The sequence below is a fragment of the Ascidia mentula genome, chromosome 1 (assembly GCF_947561715.1).
Source record: "Ascidia mentula chromosome 1, kaAscMent1.1, whole genome shotgun sequence".
In the NCBI taxonomy this organism is placed as follows: domain Eukaryota; kingdom Metazoa; phylum Chordata; class Ascidiacea; order Phlebobranchia; family Ascidiidae; genus Ascidia; species Ascidia mentula.
The window spans coordinates 23,656,072-23,681,536 of NC_138566.1; the positions used below are offsets into that span (position 1 = coordinate 23,656,072).

The window sequence follows — 25,465 nt, forward strand, 5'->3', positions numbered from 1 at the left end:
CTGATCTGATCCTTGATCTGGGTTTATGAATTCCACCCTTAGGCTCTTTATTTGTGACCTTAGTGAATTGTATGGTTGCAAATATACAAAAAAAGTTTGGATGAGGAAGAAAGTAAAGTTGTTAATTTTGTCATTTTTGAGGCAGGGAAAACACCGCCCGCTCCAACAGACATTTGCGTTGCGATTTTTTCTGCTGATTGAAGTGTTGGCCGTTTGGCCCACTTTGAGTTTCGATAAACTTTTTAATTAGAAAGAAACTTAGCTAAATAGTAAGTGACATTTTAAAACAACCTGACAGTAGTGTTGCAAAATAAAATTTAATTGAGTCTGGGAGGCAATTCAGTACAGTACATTTAATGCATCAGAAAACGGCCGGAATATAGGTGTATAAAACAAACAAACAATTATTTTTTCTCATCTAATTTACTCAGATTTTTATATATCCAAATTGTCCAACTCTTAAAATTTTGAGCATTGCAATGAAATCAATAGCTGTCTTGGAATGTTTCTGTTTCTTTTTTGCTTCTGTTGTGGCTGTTAACAGATTACGATCCACACTCAGCTCTACTACAGAGAGTCACAACTTTCTTGACTCAAAAGATAGTGAACTTCACATAAAGGCCAGCTCCTTCAAACCTGGCTCAGCAGCACAACCTTTTGATCTTTGGACTCTCAGAAAGGGAATGGTAAAGTACCCCAGTGATGCCTTTCCAAACGGTGTCCCAGTTGGGCTTCATGCTTTCTCCAATGAATCTGCTTTCCTGGAATGTATGTGGACTAGCAGTGACTCTCTTGCAGACTTTGTTAAAACAGCACCAATTGATGCTCGCTACGTATTTATGACCTTTGAGAAAAATGCTGTGGATGTAGTTACTAGGATGGAATCAACATTAAATAATGCCTTGGACAATTCTAATCTATCCCAAGTAGACCAGGAAACTTTCCGCAAACATTCTTATTTTGTTGTTACACCAGTCGATGAGATGGGAAACTGGATAACATCCTTGCTAAATGCTTGGTCTTGCAGTGGTCACGGCTGTGGGTACGACCAAATACTTTTCCATTCTGAGCAATGGTTCCCACAAGTCAATACAATCAAGCGTCTTGATGCTAGATATGATTGGGCCTTTAATCATCAGTGGACCCCTAAAACTGCTACTTTGTCACCAGTAACAAACCCTTGCATCTCAGATAACCTTGGGGCATTTAAAAATGGTACAGTAGCAGTAATTTCTGCCTCAGAAACCGGCTGCTCAATTGGAACCAGTGTTGCAAATTTGCAAGAAGCTGGAGCTGTCGGTGTTATTGCATACTCCATGAATGGAGAGCCAGTTAAAGAATTAAACTGCATTGGTGATGAGTGCAACACTATGATAAATATACCTGTCATGAGCATTGACTTCAATCAAAAACTTATTGATGCATTAAACAAAGGAAAAGATGATGTCACCGCTACACTGCAAACAACACCATCCCCAAACTTCTACTTTACAATAGACAGCAATGGAAATCTAGCAGAAGCAGGCTGGTTTTTATACCCTTCTCTTCAGTTTTTAGCTTGGCAAATGCAGTGGCTTGAGTATGTGCGTGCACTTCAAAATAACATATCTAGCTTGAATGATTATGTAGTTCCAGTCTTTAATAATACAAAAATGCAAGGCAAAAATGGTACAGGATACACTGTGTTAGAACTCAAAGACTTGCATCTTTATGAGTCACTGTACCTGGACATGCATTTAGGATGTCCTGGAGATATGGACGAGGATTGCCCACCATGGGATCACACTCCAACTTTGTATGTTTCTTGTAACAAATCCTCCTCTTCGATGGTGGAAATTGGAAGATGGATTACTGCATTTCGTCGAAGAATCGGTCACTGGTTGACTGATATAACACCTTTGCTCCCAGTACTGGCATCTTCACAAGATACGTCTCAGTGCACATTCCTTCTAAAAATGTCTTCCTGGTGGGCACAACCATGGCTTGCAACCCTAAATCTCAGATTTGTACGAAAACCACACTCATTTAGTGTTGTCGGAGGTTGGTCAAATAACTTGGCAGTGCTGTACCCATATACAGTCTTACCTCTATTTCAAGGAGGCACGTTTGACAAGACATATAACCAAAAATACAAACCCTACCCTCTTAAAGTACCCAGTGGCACCAAGCAAGTGAAGATTTATGCAGTCATCACAGGGCATGGGTCAGACAATAACAACTGTGCTGAGTTTTGTGTGACATCCCATCATTTCACTGTCAATAATAAGACATATATCAAGACCTTCAGCAATGCTGGCACACCATTAGGTTGTGCTGAGCGTGTACCACAGGGAGTTGTACCCAATGAGCACGGGACATGGCTGTATGGTAGAGATGGTTGGTGTGATGGCCAGCAAGTGGACCCATGGATTTTTGACATCACAAGTGACTTGTCTATGACCTCAACCAATTCTATTTCTTATCAGGGCCTGTTCAATGGCCATGATCCAAGTCCTACACAGAATCCAGGCATTATAGACATGGTGTCATATGTTGTTTTCTATCATTAGAGATGCATTTGATTGAATGTCATTCATATTATATGCAATTATGTTTACTATTATATATATGTTGACAATTTGTTATTTCTTCATTTGGCACTTTTGTTTCATGTTGTATATCAACAATTTTAATTACCATTCTTTTTGTTTGCATAGGTATTATAACAAAAAATTATGTCATCATCAGTTTTGAAATTTGGCACAAAACTAATTCCAGTTTCAACAACCTTTCTACAAACTAGCCTTAGCTATGCTGTTGTAAACATCAAACCTATCCTTCCAGGACGTATCCTTTATGATTCATGGTTGAATTTACTTGCGTTTTGCCATGTCGCAAAATTGAGATCAATTCTAAAATGAGTTTTTGTTGCAAAATCCGTCAGAGATGGAACAACACCAACATTAAAATCGAATCTAAAAGTTTTGTGTATATCTTTACGGGGGGTGCTTGCCGCATGCCGAAATGTAGAAAAATCGACAAAGATTGAAGTTTAATGGAACCTTGACGTAAGTTTGAAAGATGTCCTCGTGTGCTCCCAGCGGCCTGTGGCCAGATTCAAAGATCTACGGTCGGAGGAAGTCTCGGATTTGTTCCTGTGTGCGCAGCGTGTTGCCAATGTCGTGGAAAAAGTGTACAACGCTACTTCTGTAACCATGGCAGTGCAGGTGTGTCTGGAGCCCTTGGCGTCGAGTAATTTAAAATGAAGGGAAATGTAGACGATACATTATCCATCATGGCCACATTGTAAACAATGCATACGTCTACAAGACTTGACCAAAGCTTTATATTATTCGACAGGATGGTCCAGAGGCCGGACAGACCATACGACATGTACACGTGCACGTTTTACCCAGAAAGGCTGGTGACTTTTTTATGAACGACGACATTTACACAGAGGTAAGGAAAACAAGTATAAAAAATCTAATATGCGTTGTCGTTAAACATATAAATAACGCCACCGCTAATGTGGTTCGTCCGTGGTATCACCCGTTGATAATTTTGTTTAAACCGCTTGGTGGCTCTAAGGAGCAATACGTTTTGTAACGTACGTATTTTTTCACTGTTGCTTGGCAGTTGCAAAAACACGATAAACCAGACGAAGACGAAAACGTAAAAGGTTTAAGATCGTTAGCCGATATGGAAGAGGAGGCAACAAAATTGCGCAAATCAATGGAAAGGGAATGACGTCATGTTGATGTGCGGGTCACAAAATGGATCTTTTTTATCAAATTTTCCAATGAACAATGGAAGATTTCACGCCTTGCGCGGGCCTTCATAAATTTAGGCAATTTTCATGTGAAAACTGTTACCTTGCTTTTTTTCGAAAAAAAACAATACCCTTTACTCTTTACCTGCAAGTTAAAAACCCTGACAAAGGTTTTGTCCATCCTAACAGAAGTGAAATATCGCTGATAATCATATACTTACACCTGAACGGCAACTGGGGAGCAAAACAGGTTTGTGCGTCACAAAGGCTATTATTGTGCTGCCTTTTTTACTATTGGGTCAGCGCTAATACAATCATTGAGATTATTTCTAAATTACCTGTGGTAAAGCGTTGTTGTTTGCATACAAAGTGTTATGTGTGGGCCTCTATGTAGAGCCGATATGGACAAACTTTGGTCTGCTGTGGCAAACCTTTTGGTCTCGTTCGCCAAACATGGTACAAATACAGTGGCGTCTGGAAAATTGTCAGACAATTTTTTATTCTGGGTTAACAATTTTTTGACGCCTATTATTGTAAATATTTTGGTTCACAAACTACAATGAAAGATGCTCTTATTTATATGCCCTCGTTGTAAATGTTTTTTTTAAACACGGATCAAAAGTTTCTTAGTGGTAGGCTAATGCTAGATATTATGTGGTACATTTTTTATATAATACATCCATGTCGTGCCAACTGACAAAACTAAACGTGTCTTGAAACTTTCCAAACTCCCGATTCATCTCCATTTCCTCTGCGCAAACCTACCATAAAGAAAGAGGCAACAGGATGGATTGTTTGAATGCGAGGGTAGGTCACTGTATGCAGCCCAGAACCCTCGCGATGTTGGGAGCCACCGGTCGTCTTTGGGTCGCGTCGTCCAGCAGCACTGCTTCACATATGGAGGATACCTGTTGTCCTGTGTGCTCGTCACGCCTGAGCGGTTTGATCGCCAACATGAATGACCACGTGGAGGCGTGCCTGCCTAGGGTAAGTCGGTGGTTGGTTTGCACTCTGTGAATTATCTAAAGTGGTGGCTGATGGCTGAACTGTAAAGATGAAAAACACGCATGGATGTCTGTACCTTGCGAATCTATGTATAAAAAGTTTAAGTGTCCCGATCGTATGCTATTTTACAAGACGATTTTAGTGGTTGTAACGTGCACGTTTTCTGCAGCTACAATGATCACACTTAAATATTTATGTGAAAACTAAACAACACACACAAATTGGCCAATTTGCAGGCTTCATTGCACGCCATCCGAAAATGTCCTGATAATCGTCCAAAAAATTAGCCCTAAACATGGTTTATATCTTTCAGCAAGGGGCTACATCGGGACAGTTGGACGAAGACGAGCTTGTTGACGTTGAAGGAAACAACGACAACCCCACAACTCACAACTTCGTGGGTTTAGGCGGCACTGGATGCAACGACGACGACCGAAGCAACAAGAGTTTTGGTTCTGAGTACGAGTGGTGCGGACAGTCGCGGGTTCGAGTCACGGGGTTTGCTGAGAGCGCCTCGCGTCTCGCGACATCTTCCGTTTATCAAGTGGTGCGCCCATCGTCGCCCGGCGCTGATCAGGTTGGTTGTTTGTTGACACCGTTGCTTGATAGAACAATGATAAAACATTTGCTACGTATTTCCACAATACGAACGCTGTTTAGTGACACTTGAAAGGTTTTCTGTGGCGTACATTGGTCTTTGTTACTGTAGTCCTTGCTGCTGCGTACGGTTTAATAATTATCAATGAATTTGTGGACCAGTCCAGTTTACCGAAGAACGCTTGTCGAAGTCCCCCAGAACCAACTGAGAGAGGCAAAACTCCAAAGTCATCGGAAGAGTCATGCCATTTCGCAGTTTGCCAAGTTTTCTTTCGCTAAACTACGTTTTTCTCTTTGGCAGAACCAGACAACTGAGAAAGGCAAAACTCCAAAATCATCGTAAGAGTCTCGCCATTTGCGCAGTTTGCCAAGTTTTCTTTCGCTAAACTACGTTTCACTCTTTGGCAGAACCAAACAACTGAGAAAGGCAAAACTCCAAAATCATCGTAAGAGTCTCGCCATTTGCGCAGTTTGCCAAGTTTTCTTTCGCTTACCACCACTTGCTCGCCCGGCGTGGAATCACGCGATGACAAGGATGACTGCCCGCCGTCGCCAAACCAGCACACCACCGAGCGGTCTTTGCGCTGTAACATTTGCATGGTGAGGAAATTTCGTTGTTAAACCAATACCACAAACACTGATAAGAAGGCGCTATTGTGCGTGTCTCATAATATTGGGTTTTGTTCGTGATAAATTATTTCGTTTACAGAATTGGCAAAATTGTGGAGCTATTTCTTCATCATGTTTATGTTTACAGGACACATACCCTGACCCGGTTGCCTCGATCCAGTGCTGACACGTGCACTGTGAACGTTGTTGGCTACGAGCGCTTGCTGTGAAAAAGCTGTGCCCTCAGTGCAACGCAATCACTACTGCCACCAAGCTGCGAAGGATTTTTCTTTGAATGTTTGTTGGATTCTGTGTTTTTCGGTGTACGCAGACTTTTTCGTGTGCGCATGGAGCCTCATTGCTTTACATTGAGGTCGGTTTGATCAGTGTCTTAATCTGGAGCAGTGTTTCCCAACCAGGGAGAAGTAAAGTTTTGTGTTGCACAGTGAGGTATGAAAAGTTGAAACATGGACATAGAGAGAAATACATTTAAAAAGTTTGCATAATACTGGTCTTGAGAAACAAGATAAATATTGCTATGAAGAGTTGTTGTATTCATGCAGAGTATTATTAGTGGTGTTGGTCACTTTCAAGCGAATATATTTTGCCTGTGCGTTGTGTGATTGTAACGTTTACATAAAATTCCACCGCGTTGACGACGGGTAAAACGGTTGTTTTGAAAGTTGGAAAGACAAATGCTTGCAAATCTTTGGCTTTTTATTTGTGACCCTTATAAATTGTATCGTTGCAAATATATAAAAAAAGTTTAAGATAAAAATAAAGTAAAGTTGTTAATTTTGTGGCAGGAAAAACACCGCCCGCTCAAGCAGCGGAAGATACCCTGACTAAAGAACGAGGGCATCGACGCAAACCAGATTATGACGTCACAATCAGTTTTAACAATGGCCAAGGTTGTGCGTGCAGCAGACATTTGTGTGGCACTATTCAGCTAACTTTCTTTCAAACTAAAAATATTTGCTTATCGAAACCAAACATGGGCCAAACGACCAGCCAACAATCCAACGATCGCAACGCAACTGAAAATGTCACCTATTATGTGCCACACGTTTGTGTGACATTTTCAGTTGCGTTGCGATTGTTGGCTGGTCGTTTGGCCAATGTTTGGTTTCGATAAGCAAACCTGTTTAGTTTAAAAGAAAGTTTGCAAAGTGTGTGACATTTTAAAACAATATTGCACTAGTGAGGCAAAATAAAATTTAATTGAGTGTGGCTGTTGGTGTATGGCAATTGTCTGTGCTAGTTCAGTACATTAGTAATGCATCAGAAAATAACTGGAATATAGGTGCATAAAACAAACAATCAATTATTTTTTCTACATCTTATTTACTTAGATTTTCGTATATGCAACTATTAAAATTCAGGCAACTATTAAAATTTTGAGCATTACGATGAAATCAAAAGCTGTCTTGGAATGTTTTTGTTTGTTTTTTGCTTCTGCTGTGGCCGTTGACAGAATACGATCCACACTCAGCTCTACTACAGAGAGTCACAACTTTCCCAACTCAAAAGATAATAAATTTTACATGAAGGCCAAGTCCCTTAAACCTGGCTCAGCAGCACAACCTTTTGATCTTTGGACTCTCAGACAGGGAATGGTAAAGTACCCCAGTGATGCCTTTCCAAACGGTGTCCCAGTTGGGCTTCATGCTTTCTCCAATGAATCTGCCTTCCTGGAATGTATGTGGACCAGCAGTGCCTCCCTTGCAGACTTTGTTAAAACAACACCAATTGATGCTCGCTACATATTTATGACCTTTGAGAAAAATGCTGTGGATGTAGTTACTTGGATGGAATCAACATTAAATAATGCCTTGGACAATTCTAATCTATCCCAAGTAGACCAGGAAACTTTCCGTAAGCATTCTTATTTTGTTGTTACACCAGTCGATGAGATGGGAAACTGGATAACATCCTTGCTAAATGCTTGGTCTTGCAGTGGTCACGGCTGTGGGTACGACCAAATACTTTTCCATTCTGAGCAATGGTTCCCACAAGTCAATACAATCAAGCGCCTTGATGCTAGATATGATTGGGCTTTTAATCATCAGTGGACCCCTAAAACTGCTACTTTGTCACCAGTAACAAACCCTTGCATCTCAGATAACCTAAAGGCATTTAAAAATGGCACAGTAGCAGTAATTTCTGCTTCAAAAACTGACTGCTCATTTGGAATCAGTGTTGCAAATTTGCAAGAAGCTGGAGCTGCAGGTGTTATTGCATACTCCATGTATGGAGAGCCAGTTAAAGAACTAAACTGCATTGGTGATGAGTGCAACACTATGATAAATATACCTGTCATGAGCATTGAGTTCAATCAAAAATTTATTGATGCATTAAACAAAGGAAAAGATGATGTCACCGCTACACTGCAAACAACGCCATCTCTAAACTTCTTTACAATAGACAGCAATGGAAATCTAGCAGAAGCAGGCTGGTTTTTATACCCTTCTCTTCAGTTTTTAGCTTGGCAAATGCAGTGGCTTGAGTATGTGCGTGCACTTCAAAACAACATATCTAGCTTGAATGATTATGTAGTTCCAGTCTTTAATAATACAAAAATGCAAGGCAAAAATGGTACAGGATACACTGTGTTAGAACTCAAAGACTTGGATCTGTATGAGTCACTGTACTTGGACATGTATTTAGGATGTCCTGGAGATATGGATAAGGATTGCCCACCATGGGACCACATTACAACTTTGTATGTTTCTTGTAACAAATCCTCCTCTTCCATGGTGGAAATTGGAAGGTGGATTTCTGCATTTCGTCGAAGAATCGGTCACTGGTTGACTGATATAACACCTTTGCTCCCACTACTGGCATCTTCGCAAGATACGTCCCAGTGCACATTCCTTCTAAAAATGCCTTCTTGGTGGGCACAACCATGGCTTGCAACCCTAAATCTCAGATTTGTACGAAAACCACACTCATTTAGTGTTGTCGGAGGGTCGTCAAATAACTTGGCAGTGCCGTACCCATATACAGTCTTACCTCTATTTCAAGGAGGCAAGTTTAACAAGACATATAACCAAAAATACAAACCCTACCCTCTTAAAATACCCAGTGGTACCAAGCAAGTGAAGATTTATGCAGTCATCACAGGGCATGGGTCAGACAATAACAACTGTGCTGAGTTTTGTGTGACATCCCATCATTTCACTGTCAATAATAAGACATATATCAAGACCTTCAGCAATGCTGTCACATCATTAGGTTGTGCTGAGCGTGTACCACAGGGAGTTGTACCCAATGAGCATGGGACATGGCTGTATGGTAGAGATGGTTGGTGTGATGGCCAGCAAGTGGACCCATGGATTTTTGACATCACAATGGACTTGTTTATGACCTCAATCAATTCTATTTCTTATCAGGGCCTGTTCAATGGCCATGATCCAAGTCCTACACAGAATCCAGGCTTTATAGACATGGTGTCATATGTTGTTTTCTATCGGTAATGATGCATTTGATTGAATGTCATTGATATTAGATGCAATTATGTTTACTATTATATATATGATGACAATTTGTTATTTCTTCATTTGCCCACAATTTTAATTTTCATTCTTTTTGTTTGCATAGGCTTTATAACCAAAAATTATGTCATCATCAGTGTTGAAATTTGGCACAAACCAGTCTTAGCTATGCAGTTGTAAACATCAAACCTATCTTTCCAGGACGTATCCTTTGTGATTCATGATTGAATTTACTTGTGTTTTGCCATGTCACAAAATTGAGATCAATTCTGAATTGAATTTGCAAAATCCATCAGAGTCAGAACAACACCAACATTAAAATCAAATCTCTAAGTTGTAGGGAATTCGGCTTGTCACACTTCGAAACATTTTAATATTTTGTTTCAACTTTTGAAACTGCTTTCTAATCTTTAAATTTTGTCTTTCTGGCGCCTTCGCTAGTTATCTAGATTGCATTACGTCTTTCAACTTGCGCTAATTTTTCTAAGTTTCCTTTGTCGCGTAATCGCAGCTATTATTTCTTTGTTTCTGCCTCGAGACTTTGATATTTGCGATTCTTTCCACAAATAAACAGATCACGGAGTTCGATCCCAGATCTCTGTTTTGGTCTTAGACCGAGCTTCGCTCCTCTGAAGAACAGACCATCGGTGTCGGTACCTCCTGCCAACATGCTGGTATCAGAAGCTTGATGTCGGGTCTTCGGCTATGCAGAACCCTTCAAAGTGTTGTGTATAATTTTCCTTGCCACATGCCAAAATATTAAAAAATCAGCAAAGCTTCAAGTTTAATGTAGCCTTGACTTAAGTTTGTAAGATGTCCTCGTGTGCTCCCAGCGGTCTGTGGCACTGTTCAAAGAACTGCGATCGGAAGAAGTTTCGGATTTTTCCTGTGGGCGCAGCGTGTTGCCAATGTCGTGGAAAAAGTGTACTATGCTACATCTGTAACTGTTGCAGTACAAGTGAGTCTGGAACCCTGGGCGCCGAGCAAGAAGAAAATCTGAAGGTATAATAACGTGTAATGCAGACGATACATTATCCCTTATTTTATCTGTAGACATTGAGCGGTGTATTCGTCATAAATGGTATGACAAAAACTATTGCATTTGTTTTTTATGGTAATGCACTGCCATCGAACGTGACAAAAATTGTGTTGAGGCCTTATCGTAACAATGCATACGTCTACAGGACTTGACCAAAGACTCATGTTATTCGACAGGATGGTGCAGAGGCCGGACAGACCATACGACATGTACACGTGCATGTTTTACCCAGAAAGGCTGGTGACTTTTTTTATGAACGACGACATTTACACAGAGGTAAGGAAAACAAGTATAAAAAATCTAGTATGCGTTGTCGTTGAACATATAAATAACGCCACCGCTAATGTGGTTCGTCCGTGGTATCACCCGTTGATAATTTTGTTTAAACCGCTTGTTGGCGCAATACGTTTTGTAACGTACGTATTTTGTCACTGTTGCTTGGCAGTTGCAAAAGCACGATAAACCGGACCAAGACGGAAACAAAAAGGTTCAAGATCGTTAGCCGATATGGAAGAGGAGGCAACAAAATTGCGCAAATCAATGGAAAGGGAATGACGTCATGTTGATGTGCGGGTCACAAAATGGACGTTTTTATCAAATTTTCCAATAAACAATGGAAGATTTCACGCCTTGCGTAGGCCTTCATAAATTTAGGCAATTTTCATGTGAAAACTGTTGCCTTGCTTTTTTTCGAAAAAGAAAACAATACCCTTTACTCTTTACCTGCAAGTAAAAAAACCCTGGCAAAGGTTTTGTCCATCCTAACAGAAGTGAAATATCGCTGATAATCATATACTTACACCTGAACGGCAACTGGGGAGCAAACCAGGTTTGTGCGTCACAAAGGCTATTATTGTGCTGCCTTTATAACTATTGGGTCAGTGCTAATATAATGATTGATAATACTTCTATATTACCTGTGGTAAAGCGTTGTTGTATGCATACAAAGTGTTATGTGTGGTCTTAGTCAACTTCAACCCAATATATGTCCCCCTGTGCGTGGTGTGATTGTAACGTTTAAATAAAATTACCACACAACAACAAAGAGTACAGGTTTTATTTAAAAAATAGAAAATTCGTGATATTTATAACTGATCTAACCTCTATATTGTTTCAACCACAGATACAGTCTGGCAATGAACGGTATCTGCTTATTCGTTTACTTCATCTCAAAATATATCAATCAGTGTGAAACTACTTGATTTCATGGAACGAAGAAGAAGAAGAACGAAAACATTAGGAATTTACAAACTAGTCATGCAGGCCGGTAATGTTAGCGATTGCAAACTTTTAACTTGTCTGTTTATGAATATTACAGTGCCCATGTGCTGTCGAAAATTATGTGCATTACAGTGAAATCCACAGCTATTTGGTGCTTATTGTGTTGCTATCTTTATGGCCATGCTTACTCTGATTCTATCATTCCTATGAAAAAAAATCCCATAGATACAAAAGAAAATAGGTGATGGCAGCAAAAATTGCGCAATTACACTTATATTGAAGGAGATTGACACCTAGCTAAACTTTTTCAATGAAAACAACGGAAGATTTTCTGTTGCAATTATTTTTTTCGTAAGCATGTTACCATGAATGTTTTGGAATGAAATTTCAAATTAGCCTTCACTTTCTACCTGAAAACTTGAAAATGCCCCCAACACAATGCATTACAAAGCTTTACCCACCGAAACCATTAAAATGTGATTTTATTTGATGGGAAATTTCTTGCATACAATCAAATAAATCAGAAGGTATTGTTTATTATTACACAACCTTCGCAGGCAATAAACGTATTATATTGTTGCACACGTTGCATCTCCTGCGCGAGTCTTTTTCTCGTTATATGGCAAATGCAGCAATGCAGTTGTAATACAAACAGACACCAGTTGAAATGAGGGTTGTATTATTTTATAAACCTGTGTACATTGAAGAAAAGCAGTCTTACTATTGTATATATATATTGATGACAACCTGCAACTTTTTTACATTTATACGGTAACAGATTGAAAACAAACCTACAATCAAAATATATATGCGTCAAGGCGGTTGGTTTATGAGGCTGGAGACGTAAAAATAATGAACGTAGTTATGATCGACTATAGGCAGCCTTGCAGAACATCAATGTAACGCAAGATCATTGTATGGTTGCTTTCAGTTAGGTACAATGCATGGCATCACGGTTGCATAGATCGTCACCGCAACAACATCGACAAACACTGTTTGGCATTCCGGGTCGGCACTGCAGACGGTTGTTGTTGAGAAAGTTGTTTTCGCACGCGCGAGACTGTTTGCACGATTTCCTGATAACAACCTGCGATTGAGAGGGAGAGTTTGATAATCATACATGGATGGCTTCTACCAACCGTTCCTTTCTCAATAGGTCTATCAGTTCTTATATTTTTGCTTCGTTGTTACTCTTGCCACTCAGTGAACCACAGCACGCTTTTAATAACTGTTTTGAAGCCATTACATCTTTAGCACCAACCAGAAATTTAAAACGTGTGTTGGTTTCATTGGCGGGTCGTGCACCGTATAACATAGTACTACGAACCGCACGTTGCATTGCGGCGGTCAACTTAACCGGCGATTAGAAGTTGGATTCCATTTCGACGAGTCAGGGCGGTTGTGCGGCATGTCACCAGCTGGTTATTAACGAGACTCGATCATTAACCGTCTACTTTCAAACGTCACCGTTGGCCTTAACGTGAATGCTTACCTGTGACAGTGTTATATTGGGCACAGCTTCGTGCAGATATAGATACCAGCGTTTGAAACGGACCTTTGACTACTTAAAATAGCACGAAACCTCACAGGTTACAAGCACTTGGATGAAGTGCCGGACTGGCAACTTTTGCCGAGTATTCATTTCATACCTTGCCGTGTGAAATTTGTCGCACTTCGCTCTGGCAAATCTCCCCTTCATGGCAGAGTACGGTGTTTTCCTGGTTGCAATCTTCTTCCGAATCGGCGTTGTCGCACACGTGGCAAGTTACTCCTACGTACACACGTTTCAGATATTTAATGAAATAAGAAATACAAATATATTTAAAGCAGTATTAAAAGAATACCCTGCTTACCATGGCATTTTTGTAGGCAACACACTTTTGTGTGTACTGTCTACGTGCAGCGAATCATACTGGCATGACGTCTTGGGTGCATACACCTTTGGGCAAATCACGTGCACCGACAGACGTTCACCAGCGCCCAATGCAGCCGGAAGTCAAACTATTTTTGATTGCGGATCGTGAGAAGGAAGGAGGCGCCTTATACCCCATACACTTTTAACGTCTCAAGTTGACAACTTTATTTTAACTTTGGCATCTGAATTTTGACCTCCCTCTGGTTAAATATTTCAAGGTTGCGGTGCCCACAACACAGCAGAAGTAATGAATTTAATGCCATATAACTACTCAAGCTGTATTTGTAATGTCGAACTAAATACTATCTATCGTTTTACAAGAAAAATGTGAAAATACATAAAAATCCACATAAATTGCACAGAAATTATTTTACAATTACGTCCAATTACATCAACCCAAATCAATCGTGTTGAAAGTCAAGTTCTGGTTCTGTAACTTACACACCAAAAATTACCCGCAAAGCATGTTTAATGCAACAATTCTCAACCGCGGCCCTTTTCCACGCACTCTTGTGGCTCATATTTACCTGCATGAATCATCAACTTTTAAACACAAAGTTTCCTATTTAAATTGCAAGCGCAAAAATCATGCTGCGTTCTTGTGGTTTGTTCTTTGTTTTCTGCTTTTTTGTTTTTAAATAACCTGCGCTGCTGTTTATGCAGTTCACTAAAAACGTGAGATTTAGGAGTTGGCTGTCACATCTTCAATTTTAAACGCCGCTGGTGCGGAGAATCTTTGATAGTTTTTCCGCAAGAAATTACTTACGCTTACTCGATGTTAGCCAGCCATCCCCCGGTTTTGGGACCATTTTGACTTCGGACGGTCCGAAAAAGCAACCATTGGTGCCGTAATTTAGAGTAAAGTTAAGTGTTGTGATATCCCCTGTCATTTCGTACACCCCGTTGTTCAAACTCCAAAAGCTGCTTGTATCGATGAGATATCTTTTCTTGTTGGACGCCACACTCACTGCTCGTCCGGTGGAATCCGTTATCTGTACAAAACCATAGCTTTGGTTACATTGCGCTTAGAACAGGACGTGGGGCATTGAGAAAACGTAGGGCGTGTTTGAATACTATAGGATGCCTGTGGGCAACTACGGGGCATTGTGATTTCGTTTATATGCTTGCAACTTGTGTTTTGTACGCATAGTAACTTTGAGAAAATTTTTTGTCATTCTGTGAAATATATTAACTTTATTGACCCTTCGGATTGGCTTAAAAAATTAGTAGTTTTTTTGCTAGGCATATTTTTGACAAAGACAGTGCAACATCTATAAAAAGCATAATGAAGTAATTTGTATCAATCCTAAATTATGGCGACTCATCGCTTCTTACTTAAGGCGAGGCAAAGTGTCGTTGGGTGTGTTTGCGCATTATGCCCAGCTCTGTCTTGTTATGTCATTGTTGGCTCTCCTTTTCAAGTAAACTAAATTAAATTTTTGCCAAATAAAAAGGTAAGACATCCACCGCAAATACGCATGATAGCGTTTAACTCTTGGTGGCGCAAAAAGCCTTTTTATTGTTAACGAACATGAGCTACTACCCCAAGATAAGCCGCAACGTAGTTTAAAATCGTGTCGTCTTATCAGAGTTCGTTAATAAATAAGCACAGTTCGTTAACATAGAGCAACTTTATGCATCAAGTTTTAGGCAATGTTTTCCACAGCTCAAAAATGATTTCAACACTGTTAGCTTGTCTTAACATTGAGAGTAAAATATGTCTATAAAACGACAATATGATTGTATTTACTTGGGTTTTTTATTGACAAGTTCTAGCAAAATACGACAGTTTTACCTTAAAACTGTCCACAGTGCAGGGCATGAGCACGCCAAGTTGGCTAAACTGCCGGGCGATGGCATTCCTCGTTTCTTTGCTAATTTCCCTCTTCCCGCGTGTTGTTGATCCAGGCGATAGAAGTTCCTTGGGAACTTGACCTCCGTCCGCCACCTCAAGACCGGCGATAGCTTCAGTGTCAAAGAAAATGTTGCCTCTCTGGTCGCCGTTGTGGCGGGCACCAAAGCTTGACAACTGCGGCAGTGCTGTTACATATTTAAATAGTCTTTATGTGTTGTACTGCTGCTTGTTGTTAAATGAAAACATTTTGAAAACAGTATGTCTGTTATTTTCAATATTTGCTGTCTTTTTGTCAATTTAGGAAGTCATATAATACCCCATAGTTTGTTAACAGTCTAGTTTAACCATAAATTAGACTACAGCTGATTTCCACTCAGCTTAAGGTTGTCCGAAATGATCCCTATTTAAATGCATCAAGATTTTATGACTAAACGCAAGATAAACAAAAGTGGTTTCAAAAACAGACGTTTACCAAAAGACGGAACGGACTCGCTCCATACGATTTCGATGTCCTTGGCTTCGAAGCGACACGCATCGTTAAACGTGGCAAGAAAAGTTATGTCGCCCACTGTGAGTCGATTTTGCGCCAAAACAAAGTCTCTTGATCTTACGTCGTCGGCGAAGGAGTTGATGCAGTATGCGTTCCAAAACTGTTGAAAGATTTTTGAAAGTTATTATCAAACTTATGTGGGCATGCGCACATTGGAATAAGTAAAACGTTTCAAAATGACGTCAGATTTAAGTGTGTGGATACTATTGTTTCCAAGTAATGCGCTACAAGCCCACACAGCTTTGCTGAGCCATTCATAATGTCTCGTATTCCAAAGCACATTAGGCTCTCTGTTATCGCACAAAGGCGACGTAACAATGCAAATTTGTCACAAACAAACGTGTAATACTAAAAACAAAGCAGTTCATTGTAGTTTGTTCTACTGTTCACAAGTCATAACTGAAGTCTATGTGATCATACCTGAAAAACGGGTGGTTTACATGGCAATTTCACTGTAACGGACCACCAGTCATTGGCTGGCCTGAGCTCTGGCAGTCTTATAACGCCTCTCTCGTTTGAAATTACATCGAACGTTGGCAACTCTGCAAGAAGAAGTGTAGCCTACTGTTAAAAACGTGAATCCTTCTAGTAAGCTTGATTGGCCTATGATGCATTAATAAAACGTAGGGTGTTACATTCCAACATGTTTGTGAAAGTCAACAATGGATAGGTTTACGAAAACAAGCCTATAAATCGTGTGGTTTGGTAAATCGACGGTGCTCAATAAAAAACTCGCCTTGAAAAATCACCTTTTCGCCTTGAAGGAAGTCAATTCTTGTGAAAGAACCATAATTTTGCCTAATTACGTTCGCGGAAATATGATACATCTCCTCTAAACCGGCAGTACACCTCGCAGGAAATAGTAATTATGTGTAATATTGTGCGCTGTTTGCACCGAATTTCGGCTGCGAATTTGTGATAAGTGCAGCAATTACACGGCCAACATGACCGCACCGCACATTGACGTCAGTTGCATTATTAGCGTATAATGCGGAATACAACACGATATTGTTGGGCCACACCGGCCAAGGCGCTGACTCGTATATCATGTTAAAACTGTGATTGGCATAATTGCTAGGTGTAAAATCCACGTTAACCAGAGGTGTTGGTTGTTCACCAAGCGCATAAAGTGATTTCATATGCAACACATGTATAAATAAAGCATTTTTTTATCCTGATAGCAAAAATATCACCAGCACTTTGCATGCATCAGATCATTACCGTTGCTAAGTGCGGCGTAAACGTATTGGCTAATGCAGTGCTGAAGTAGAGGCTGGCTCACGTTTTCAGACCTCATAATGCTGGATCGGTTTAATCGCAGAAGAAAGCAATCCACGCAGTCTGTGATCTCGAACATGCTTGTGGTTCCCATTCGAACTTGTGCACAGCTCTATATGTAAAATTTTGAGGTTAGATGAAGAGGTCGCGTTTTTTTGTGTTTAAAACAATTGCCCCGTTGAACGCTATATCCCGTACCCTGCGTACACACGCCTGGGGGCCATTGTACAAATGTCTTTTGCTTTGACTGAATTCGGTTAAAGAAAAGTTAAACCATTATTGCAAACAGAAAATAAAATTGAAGTGACAATAAAAAAATATCTTTGCCTCAGGTACGTTAGCGGCTTTCAATCCAGGGACATCTTTACAGGTCAGACAAAATGTCACTTTTTTTAACATTAATTTTCTCAAGAAACTTTGCCATGGTATTTGAATGCATATTTAAATTAAAAAGCTTCCGTTTTGGTAAAAGAATATTACGGCTCAAAAAAGCTGCATCAAATATTACCCAGGAGTTTGTGAACAAGACACACACGGCCATACATAGATCAGAATTAACAATCTGTAAAAACAGATTACACAAAGGCTAAAATATAGCTTTGCCAAAAACCCATGCACAGTTCAAAACAGTTACAATAGGACTAATTTACAAAACCGGACAAACCGTTCCCACAGTACAACTTAATGACTGCCTTAAGATTACCCGAATAAAAGGTCATGACATGGGTCACCGCCGGCTTAACATGTGATTCGCGGAATTCAAGCCGGCCCAAGAATAATTGGCAAGCGTGACCGGTTGAGACATATCCGGGTGCGTTGACCAGTTGAAAATCAGCCACAATTGCAGATTTCGGGAATAGTGAACAAAAATGGCGCTTCAATTGGGTGGAGAATGAACGGGAAAGCGCGGTTATACATTCTTAAATCTACGCGGATAATGTGACATGTAACCCAGTTGTTCATGTTTCAGTGCCTCAAAACACGAACTCTAGGTTACAATGTCAAGTCGTAGAACGAATATTTAAAACTTCCGTAAAGTAATTATTACCGCTCATATATTTTTGGCCAGTTTCTACAAAACCAAAGTAATTTGCTATTAGTGCCGTATATAATTTTGCTAATAGTGCCGTTTGCATTTGATGGCGTTCACCATTGCGTATAACATCCTCTGCGTACAATGATTCCGACACGAACCGTCACTGCAAAGTCACGATCACTTCACCACAGCCAAGCGTTATTATTATTGTTTTGATAGTTCGTGACTATGAATGCTTGACTGGACCGAAGCCGGAGGCTCGTTGTTATACGTTTGTGACCTGCCCTCAAGTATCACGCCAACGAGCTTAAATCTGCCAGGCCGCATGCGCAAGGATGTGGCAATCAGAGACACAAATACACTGGCATTAAAGCACCGTATCGAGTATTAGAGTCGGAAATGGACGCGTCTTATGGCACATAACCACGCATTTCCCGTGCCTACTGCTATTATTGAGTTATGTCTTGGCAACAAAAGATTTAAAAATACGTTGCTATTGTGCACGTATTGGTACAAAGACATTTTTTTTAAATTAACGTTTGAAGATCATGAGCAATTCACGATTTTGAAGTTCGTTTATACGTAATGAAACATTTCCGCATGTTTCATTTCCTCACAATGTTTGTCTCCCAAAAAATCGGAAATCATTAAAATTGACGATTTGACGCCATTCCAAGAGTATGCAAAAGCGCTTTAGGCCTTCACAAATCCCACGTTTACATTATGAAGTATTTAACATTTCCATGGAATCTATGTACACGTAAGACAAATTTTAAAGCCAATCTGTCATCAGGTTAAATTTATTACATTCCACAAAATTCTCAAATATCAACGTCACATACCAGTGAGCAATCCATGTACGTGTTTTTGTACCAATTCTTTATTCTGTTAGCAATAGCGGCAGTACTTTTTTCCAAACAGTACGAGAGCTGTCGTAACCAAGGCTTGGTGCGTCCAGTACATCCCGTAAGGCTAAGGGTGACCTCATCTTGAGTAACTGATCTTCGTCTTTTACAAACCTCCGACCTGCAACCTACAAAATCAAGGCTTTGTTTAGTCATATATATAATGTTTCTGTTGCTGCCAGGCATATTGTATTTTAATAGTCTGTTCTTCTAGCACAGAACAGACTAATGTTCCAGAAGAACAGATTGTTAGTCATTTTCGAACTAAATTTTCAAGAAATATGACAAAATTTGCTGCAATGACGCCAAGTGACGGCAAAAAACTATTTTGGTTATCTGTTAGGTGTTGTTTTGTACGAATTTTTTTTCTGTCAATGCCAAAAAGTTTTTTTAAGCTAATCATCGGAATATTTGTCGGATACTGATAAGATTTGCATATTAGTGGTTTATTACAGGAGTTTCCCGACTTCATCGACACCTTCGGGGCATTTTGGTAGGTTTGCGTTTTGCACTAAATTGTGTGGCAACATTTTCAATTGGCATCCATGATTCGTGCCCAGCTTCAAAACTTTTACCTATATCTACACTTCACAGTGCAACCTACCTCGCAAAATACCTCTTGCAAGAAGGGAGTGAACCCTAGCTACAAAGCAATAAAGTGTGTCTTGAAACTCTACAAAATGATTAGGCAATGATCTAAGTATAAGGAATAGTCATTGGGCCTCATGCGACAACATACTTTAGTTAATATGGATAAGTAGATTGTGCTTTATCCAAAAAGTTTGGTGTGACTCAGTCATAAAGTTCAACCGTAGGGAAACGCTTTTCATCCCACACAAAGATGAAGGTCAAGCAAAAATTATCTGTCATTCCATATGTCCGCTGAATCATTTAGTAAACAGAAAGTACACAGATGACTAACCAGAAAGTTGTAATCGCATTCTCGCGTGACAGATTCGTTTAAATTCCTATGATTTTTGTCGTCTTTTACCCAATAGGTTTGGACATGCCGAAAATTACAAATATACTTTTTTAAGGTATGCGTCAGTAAAAGTCTTAAATTCGGAAAAATTTAACGTTCGAGGATGGTGGGAGAAATAAAATTGTCTTGCAAAAAAAAATACAAAACAAAAAAGTTTACAAGGTTGCAAATTATAAGTTAATCTTTATTGTGGCCAATATTTAATCTTTATTTTTTATCACTTTTGCAACAATATTTTCGTGGCTAAATGGAATGAAAACAGGACAAAATTCACTGCAAATTAAATCAAACCATCCTAGGTTACACCCTAGAAATTAAAATATTTGCCACAATAAAGTTTACAGTTTATAACCTTGAAAAATTGTTTTTTTGTTTTGTATTTTTTCTGCAAGACAATTTTGTTTTCTGACACCACAAACCCTAACTTAAATGTTTTGACACTAAATCAAACTATTCCTGGGTTACTTTAGCAAGGCATATAACAAAGGAACTGGTGGAAATTTGCCACCCATTATGCAATGTTAGCCTTTAATGCTTGCCCCATTCTTTATTGGGACCTGCCACCATAATTTTATGTTGGCCCCGGTAAATTATATCGGCAGCAGGAATTTTTTTGGGGGTCGGACGAAACAATCGAGGTTGCTTAACATAAAAGATTACGCGACCGTTTATCTATCAGCCTTTAGATTTAAAAACAAAACGGTACAAAAGCAAGCAGGTGCATGATATCGTTTTGAGTCACATTTTTTCCATGTTTTGTAACGTTTATTTGATCTGTTTAATGTACGACCGATTACAGTTAAGTAAGAACAGATTAGAACAAGTAGCCTCTCGTCACTTTGTTTCTGGGCCGTGTCACCTTTGCATCACACCCAAAACGTGTCATAACTCCGAGATGCGTTTGACGACCCTGAGAAATGACCGCATGACAGGTAGCAGCCAGACCTGTTTTGCCGGTCACGTAAGTGCAATACGTCCATAATAATTCGATTTGTTTGCTTAAACCACTGCGTTATCGTCTTTTTGCTCGGGGCCAAACTCTCAAGAGATACCTGTGCAAAATTTTCACCACGTTATCTGTCAGCCTGCTGTCGCACTGTTGGGGAATCCCCAAAACGATTGTTTCACTGCATGATATATGGAAACATGATGAGGGGGCTTGCAACACTTTTGTTGCCTTCGGAAACGTAGAGTGGAAAAATTTACTGTTGTTTGTCAAATATAATTGATTATTTGGGTGCAAAATATCTGGAGTTAATAACTTTGAAAAGGAAAGCCAAAGCTAGGATGCTGTTGATCATATTCTTAGTATACGTTTTCTAACTCATACTGGGTTAAAACTGTGAACTGTATAGTACACTAAAACTGCAGTTATTTGGTCACAACACACGCTTAGACGTTTTGTTGAATGACAGGGAGCTAAAAAAGGTTACTTCACTGTATTTTACAAACAATATTATTTACGCACAGACGTAAATCGGTTTAACATGCGCTTTGTATGCAATAGGAGTGGTTCAGGAATCGGTTGAAGATCATGCGTTTAAGGCCAAAGCCTATGTGTACAAGTCTAGACTTTGACATTAGGCCCAGACACGCTGACATGGCGTGAAACAGAGCATTCGGCATATTATTAATCAATCCTAATATTCGTGCCAACATTTTGCCGCGCCCGGAGCAGTGCGGTTGCAAACTACATGCCTTGTCCACGAGACTGGCATGAGATATTATATATCTTGAAGACAGCTGGTTTATTCAAATTATTAAAAAATTGATTTCACCTCCACAGGCATCATCAGTTTCTTTTTCAAATAAAATGGAGTATGTTTATAGACTTTCTGAACTGTAAACTGTGGTATAAGGAAAAATATCCTACACGAATTTCGTCACATATCGTGGAAAATACTGAGACGAGCGAATAGACGATAATCCGCTGTTACACGTGTTTGTGTGTGTGTACGATTACACTTGGGCTAAGCTTATATTCGATTGTAATAATTCCTGGAAGAAAACAAGTGTTTATTATTTGCTATACCGTTGAATAAAGTTAGTAGATTGTGTGTGTCATGTAGAAGTTTTCATTGTTGACCTCTCAGTAATGGCAAAGATGCAAGAACACGTTTTTTTTTCAGATTTTAAACTGTGAAATTAACGATCGAAACACTGAAGCGTCATGAACTATCGGGCCATTAAACTTCAGCCGGACTAAAAAACATTGAACTTGTTTCAATATCTTGGCATTTCGCAATCCGATTTTACATGAATTGTTTATGACATAACCCTATAATCCCGTTACGAATCTTTTGGGAATTCGTACTTCACTACTTCACGGTGTTATTTAAATATTATTCAGATTTTCATCCCATTTACAATAAAAAATCTGTGTCATGTAAAAGGTGTTGTCTAAATCAGTCAGAAATCCATTTTGTGGGAACAAAATTGTAATTTTAATTATGTAACTAAAGCGAAATTCCACATTTGATCGATGTAGAATTTCGACACACAAAATATACACTTAGTGTTCTGTAACTTACCTTGCGCCGGCTTGCTCCAAATCACCAGCAGCACAAATATGAGCAGGGTCAACACCTTTGTAAACCTAGCACCCTCCATTACAACAACCTCTGCAACACAACGGCGGTAAACACTATTTAAACAGTTTTACATATACAGTAATACTGCCAAACTTATATGTGAGGCAATGACGAAACTGTTTAACATTTTCCTTATTGCGCATGCGCGAATGTCGCAACCCACGGCTTGACGCAACGTGTCCACGTTCCTAAGCGTCAGAAAGAGTTGACATTCGCTGAAAACGTCGGCCTTATAAACCACCGAGTCGCCCATACGTGCACAGGAAGCGTGTAACACATCATGTCAGTTCCGAAATTAACCAAGACCAGGATCGCCTACTTGTACCTTTTTTCTTCAAAACTCGACAGAAAACTGTCCATATTACGAAAACTAGTGGTATTCAATCACTTGGTATTCTTGACAATAACACAAGTACTAATTGATGTTCTGTTGTTCATCCACAGCGTATTTTTGGTTTAAATGGCGACAACTTCACAAAAGTTTAGCCCTTTTTTAAATTAATTGAGCACTTTCAATAATTCGTGAACTCAGTAAGCTGTATCTCACAACTTCAGTCCTTCAATGCGTGTCCAAACAGTCACGAAGCACTAGCTAGGGCCCGGTTGTGTGACATCGTTTTTTGCGGCGATAAAGACGTGCTTGCAGCAAAACTCCCACCACGCTCACGCGACAGCGAACCACAAGATCAAAATCTCTCCGCAATTCCCTTTCTTTGCGGGTTTGTTTTTTTAACCGTCGTTTGCACTTCTATTAGGTTGTCCAAAAGCATATACGACAGAGCGGACAATCTCAAACAAAATCCCTCTTTTGTAGCGCGAGTGAACTTCAAAACAAGTAAATTATTAGAGCGGTTTGATTGAACAGGAATATGTTTAGAGAAATCCATTACTGTTTCGCAATACAGCACTATGTTTACAGTCATGAACCTCCAGTAACTTACACCTATTATCCTGAGCTTCTATAGCGATTTAGGTAAAGCTGAGGATAGGTGTCGTCTAAGCTTCTGACCACAACTTTGTTCCCATGCACGTAGGTCTTAACGACGAACAAGCATATAAAAGCGTTAATGCCTTTGGCTGTGATTGGTCTGCTCCCAATTCAATAAAATATTACCCAAGGCGCACTTCACAAATAGTTGATTAAAATGAAGGCGGCCTCAGTCCCTTCTGCTCAAATGACGTCGAATAAAACTTCTCGCTTCGTTTTATCGAAAATCTCCTCACAGAGGGAATTTTTTTGCCGCCTAATTCGCCGTCAGCTGATTCACGGTGATTCATGATCGCGTGTCAAAGCCTTGTGAGCTCTTGCAGTAATTGCAGATTTGTCCATCCAATGCATGCGAATTATAACAAAATACTGAAACAGCGAATATTTTAAACCAAGTTCGCTATGACTCACGCAGGCCCGTTAATCAGCCGCACTTAATGTTACGCAAAATTTCCCCACTTCGAATCACATATGATGGCACGGTTTCAACACATTGGCATTTAAAGGTTAAATTGCGCCCGGGACACTTGCGACGATAAATATTTCTGAACCGCGTATTTTTTCTGTTATTTTGTAAAAATGTTTGCTGTTCATGTCAAGTTTCCTCCGAACTTTCCATCGACCTGGAACCTAAAATAAGGTTTCCGAAAACGAATAATATTTTGTAATGGTTGTTAGGATGCTTGCTAATGAACGCAGCAATGTGAATTTGCCCAATTTGAACACAGAGAATTTATTAAAACGAAATTTCCCAGAAATAAGAACAAGAATATTTCCTGAGACGTTGTTCAAAAATACTGGTAAATCTTATGAATTACAAGCGCTATGTATATGTCCCACTGCCATAAAAGGCGTTGTTTAGTTAATTGCGAGCAAACATATGCCTATGTAAGGAAGTTTAACGATTTCATATTAACTTCGACATCCAATAATATCTCTTAGCCGAACGACTCAAAAGGCAGAGAGGGAATACATGTTTGGTCGGACCACTTACCGAAATCGTGAATGGATCAAAATAGCCGACAATTTGCCAAGCAATTTCCATCGATGCCTCCAAAATGTATGACGAAATGTAAACAGTTCAATGCCGTGCTTGTAAACTGGTTTTCGGGCTGTTAGCTCTGATCCTGCAGGAATGCTATGCAGCGTTTCGCATCATTAGAAAAACCAAAACGGTTAATATGGTAATTCCTAGGATTCAAAAACATGAACATACGATTTTATAATACTTGTTTACTCGAGACGCAGGAAATTACATTTTGTTTACTTTGGTCTGCTATCTGTTCCAAGCAAAAACGGCAATCTTTTTCAGGGACCCCTTGATGTTTGTTCTAGAATAACATTTTCGTCAAAGGACTGGTCTAAGGATTACAGAAAGTGGTTAATGTTGCTTTTGAAGTTGTTGGAATTCTCATTTCAAAACTGGCGTTTATAATGGTCATATTTTGGTTTCAACTGGGCGGTGCTATCCGATATTAATACGATACAAATCAAGCTTAACCGACACTGGAGGCACGAGAGAGGCGACATGACGGAGTCAGGCAAAAATACAAAAAAAATGGCCATACCTACTTAACAAGCAGAGGCGAACTTATGTTTTGAAGAACTGGTTATCATCATTTCTGTGAGGAAACAAAATGACCCTCAGGGTA

At 39.7% G+C, this 25,465-nt stretch overlaps 4 protein-coding genes and 1 pseudogene across 4 annotated transcripts; 4 read left to right on the plus strand and 1 right to left on the minus strand.

Annotated features, from left to right (window-relative positions):
* The first annotated feature begins 435 nt into the window (after nt 1–435).
* LOC145894293 (uncharacterized) lies at nt 436–2,950 on the plus strand. Its single transcript, XM_082982836.1, has one exon. It carries the CDS (start codon nt 480–482, stop codon nt 2,547–2,549), a length of 2,070 nt encoding a protein of 689 aa, XP_082838962.1. The 5' UTR covers nt 436–479; the 3' UTR covers nt 2,550–2,950.
* Nucleotides 2,695–4,121, plus strand: LOC145894302 (bis(5'-adenosyl)-triphosphatase-like). The gene is made up of 4 exons (XM_082982847.1): nt 2,695–2,826; nt 3,061–3,206; nt 3,340–3,438; nt 3,616–4,121. Exons 1-4 carry the CDS (start codon nt 2,715–2,717, stop codon nt 3,724–3,726), a joined length of 468 nt encoding a protein of 155 aa, XP_082838973.1. The 5' UTR covers nt 2,695–2,714; the 3' UTR covers nt 3,727–4,121.
* Nucleotides 4,122–7,316: 3,195 nt separating this feature from the next.
* LOC145908123 (uncharacterized) lies at nt 7,317–9,922 on the plus strand. The gene has a single exon (XM_082995319.1). The coding sequence runs from the start codon at nt 7,369–7,371 to the stop codon at nt 9,433–9,435; it is 2,067 nt and encodes a 688-aa protein (XP_082851445.1). The 5' UTR covers nt 7,317–7,368; the 3' UTR covers nt 9,436–9,922.
* LOC145890218 (bis(5'-adenosyl)-triphosphatase-like) lies at nt 9,452–11,047 on the plus strand (annotated as a pseudogene).
* Nucleotides 11,048–12,329: 1,282 nt separating this feature from the next.
* Nucleotides 12,330–22,848, minus strand: LOC145910145 (uncharacterized). Its single transcript, XM_082997171.1, has 9 exons — nt 22,766–22,848; nt 19,190–19,380; nt 17,255–17,423; nt 16,454–16,575; nt 15,956–16,133; nt 15,424–15,668; nt 14,395–14,620; nt 13,363–13,484; nt 12,330–12,800 (listed from the first exon to the last, which is right to left on the minus strand). Exons 1-9 carry the CDS (start codon nt 22,842–22,844, stop codon nt 12,645–12,647), a joined length of 1,488 nt encoding a protein of 495 aa, XP_082853297.1. The 5' UTR covers nt 22,845–22,848; the 3' UTR covers nt 12,330–12,644.
* Nucleotides 22,849–25,465: the final 2,617 nt, after the last annotated feature.

What these genes read in the sequence shown, in the direction of transcription:
- LOC145894302 (XM_082982847.1), top strand. Translation starts at nt 2,715, where the DNA reads ATGTCATCATCAGTTTTGAAATTTGGCACAAAACTAATTCCAGTTTCA. An exon ending in CAAACCTATCCTTCCAGGAC is followed by an intron (nt 2,827 to 3,060) that starts GTATCCTTTATG and finishes TAAGTTTGAAAG; the next exon opens with ATGTCCTCGTGTGCTCCCAG. An exon ending in ACGACGACATTTACACAGAG is followed by an intron (nt 3,439 to 3,615) that starts GTAAGGAAAACA and finishes GTTGCTTGGCAG; the next exon opens with TTGCAAAAACACGATAAACC.
- LOC145894293 (XM_082982836.1), top strand. Translation starts at nt 480, where the DNA reads ATGAAATCAATAGCTGTCTTGGAATGTTTCTGTTTCTTTTTTGCTTCT.
- LOC145908123 (XM_082995319.1), top strand. Translation starts at nt 7,369, where the DNA reads ATGAAATCAAAAGCTGTCTTGGAATGTTTTTGTTTGTTTTTTGCTTCT.
- LOC145910145 (XM_082997171.1), bottom strand. Translation starts at nt 22,844, where the DNA reads ATGGAGGGTGCTAGGTTTACAAAGGTGTTGACCCTGCTCATATTTGTG. An exon ending in TTGGAGCAAGCCGGCGCAAG is followed by an intron (nt 19,381 to 22,765) that starts GTAAGTTACAGA and finishes TTGATTTTGTAG; the next exon opens with GTTGCAGGTCGGAGGTTTGT. An exon ending in GTAAACCACCCGTTTTTCAG is followed by an intron (nt 16,134 to 16,453) that starts GTATGATCACAT and finishes ATCTTTCAACAG; the next exon opens with TTTTGGAACGCATACTGCAT.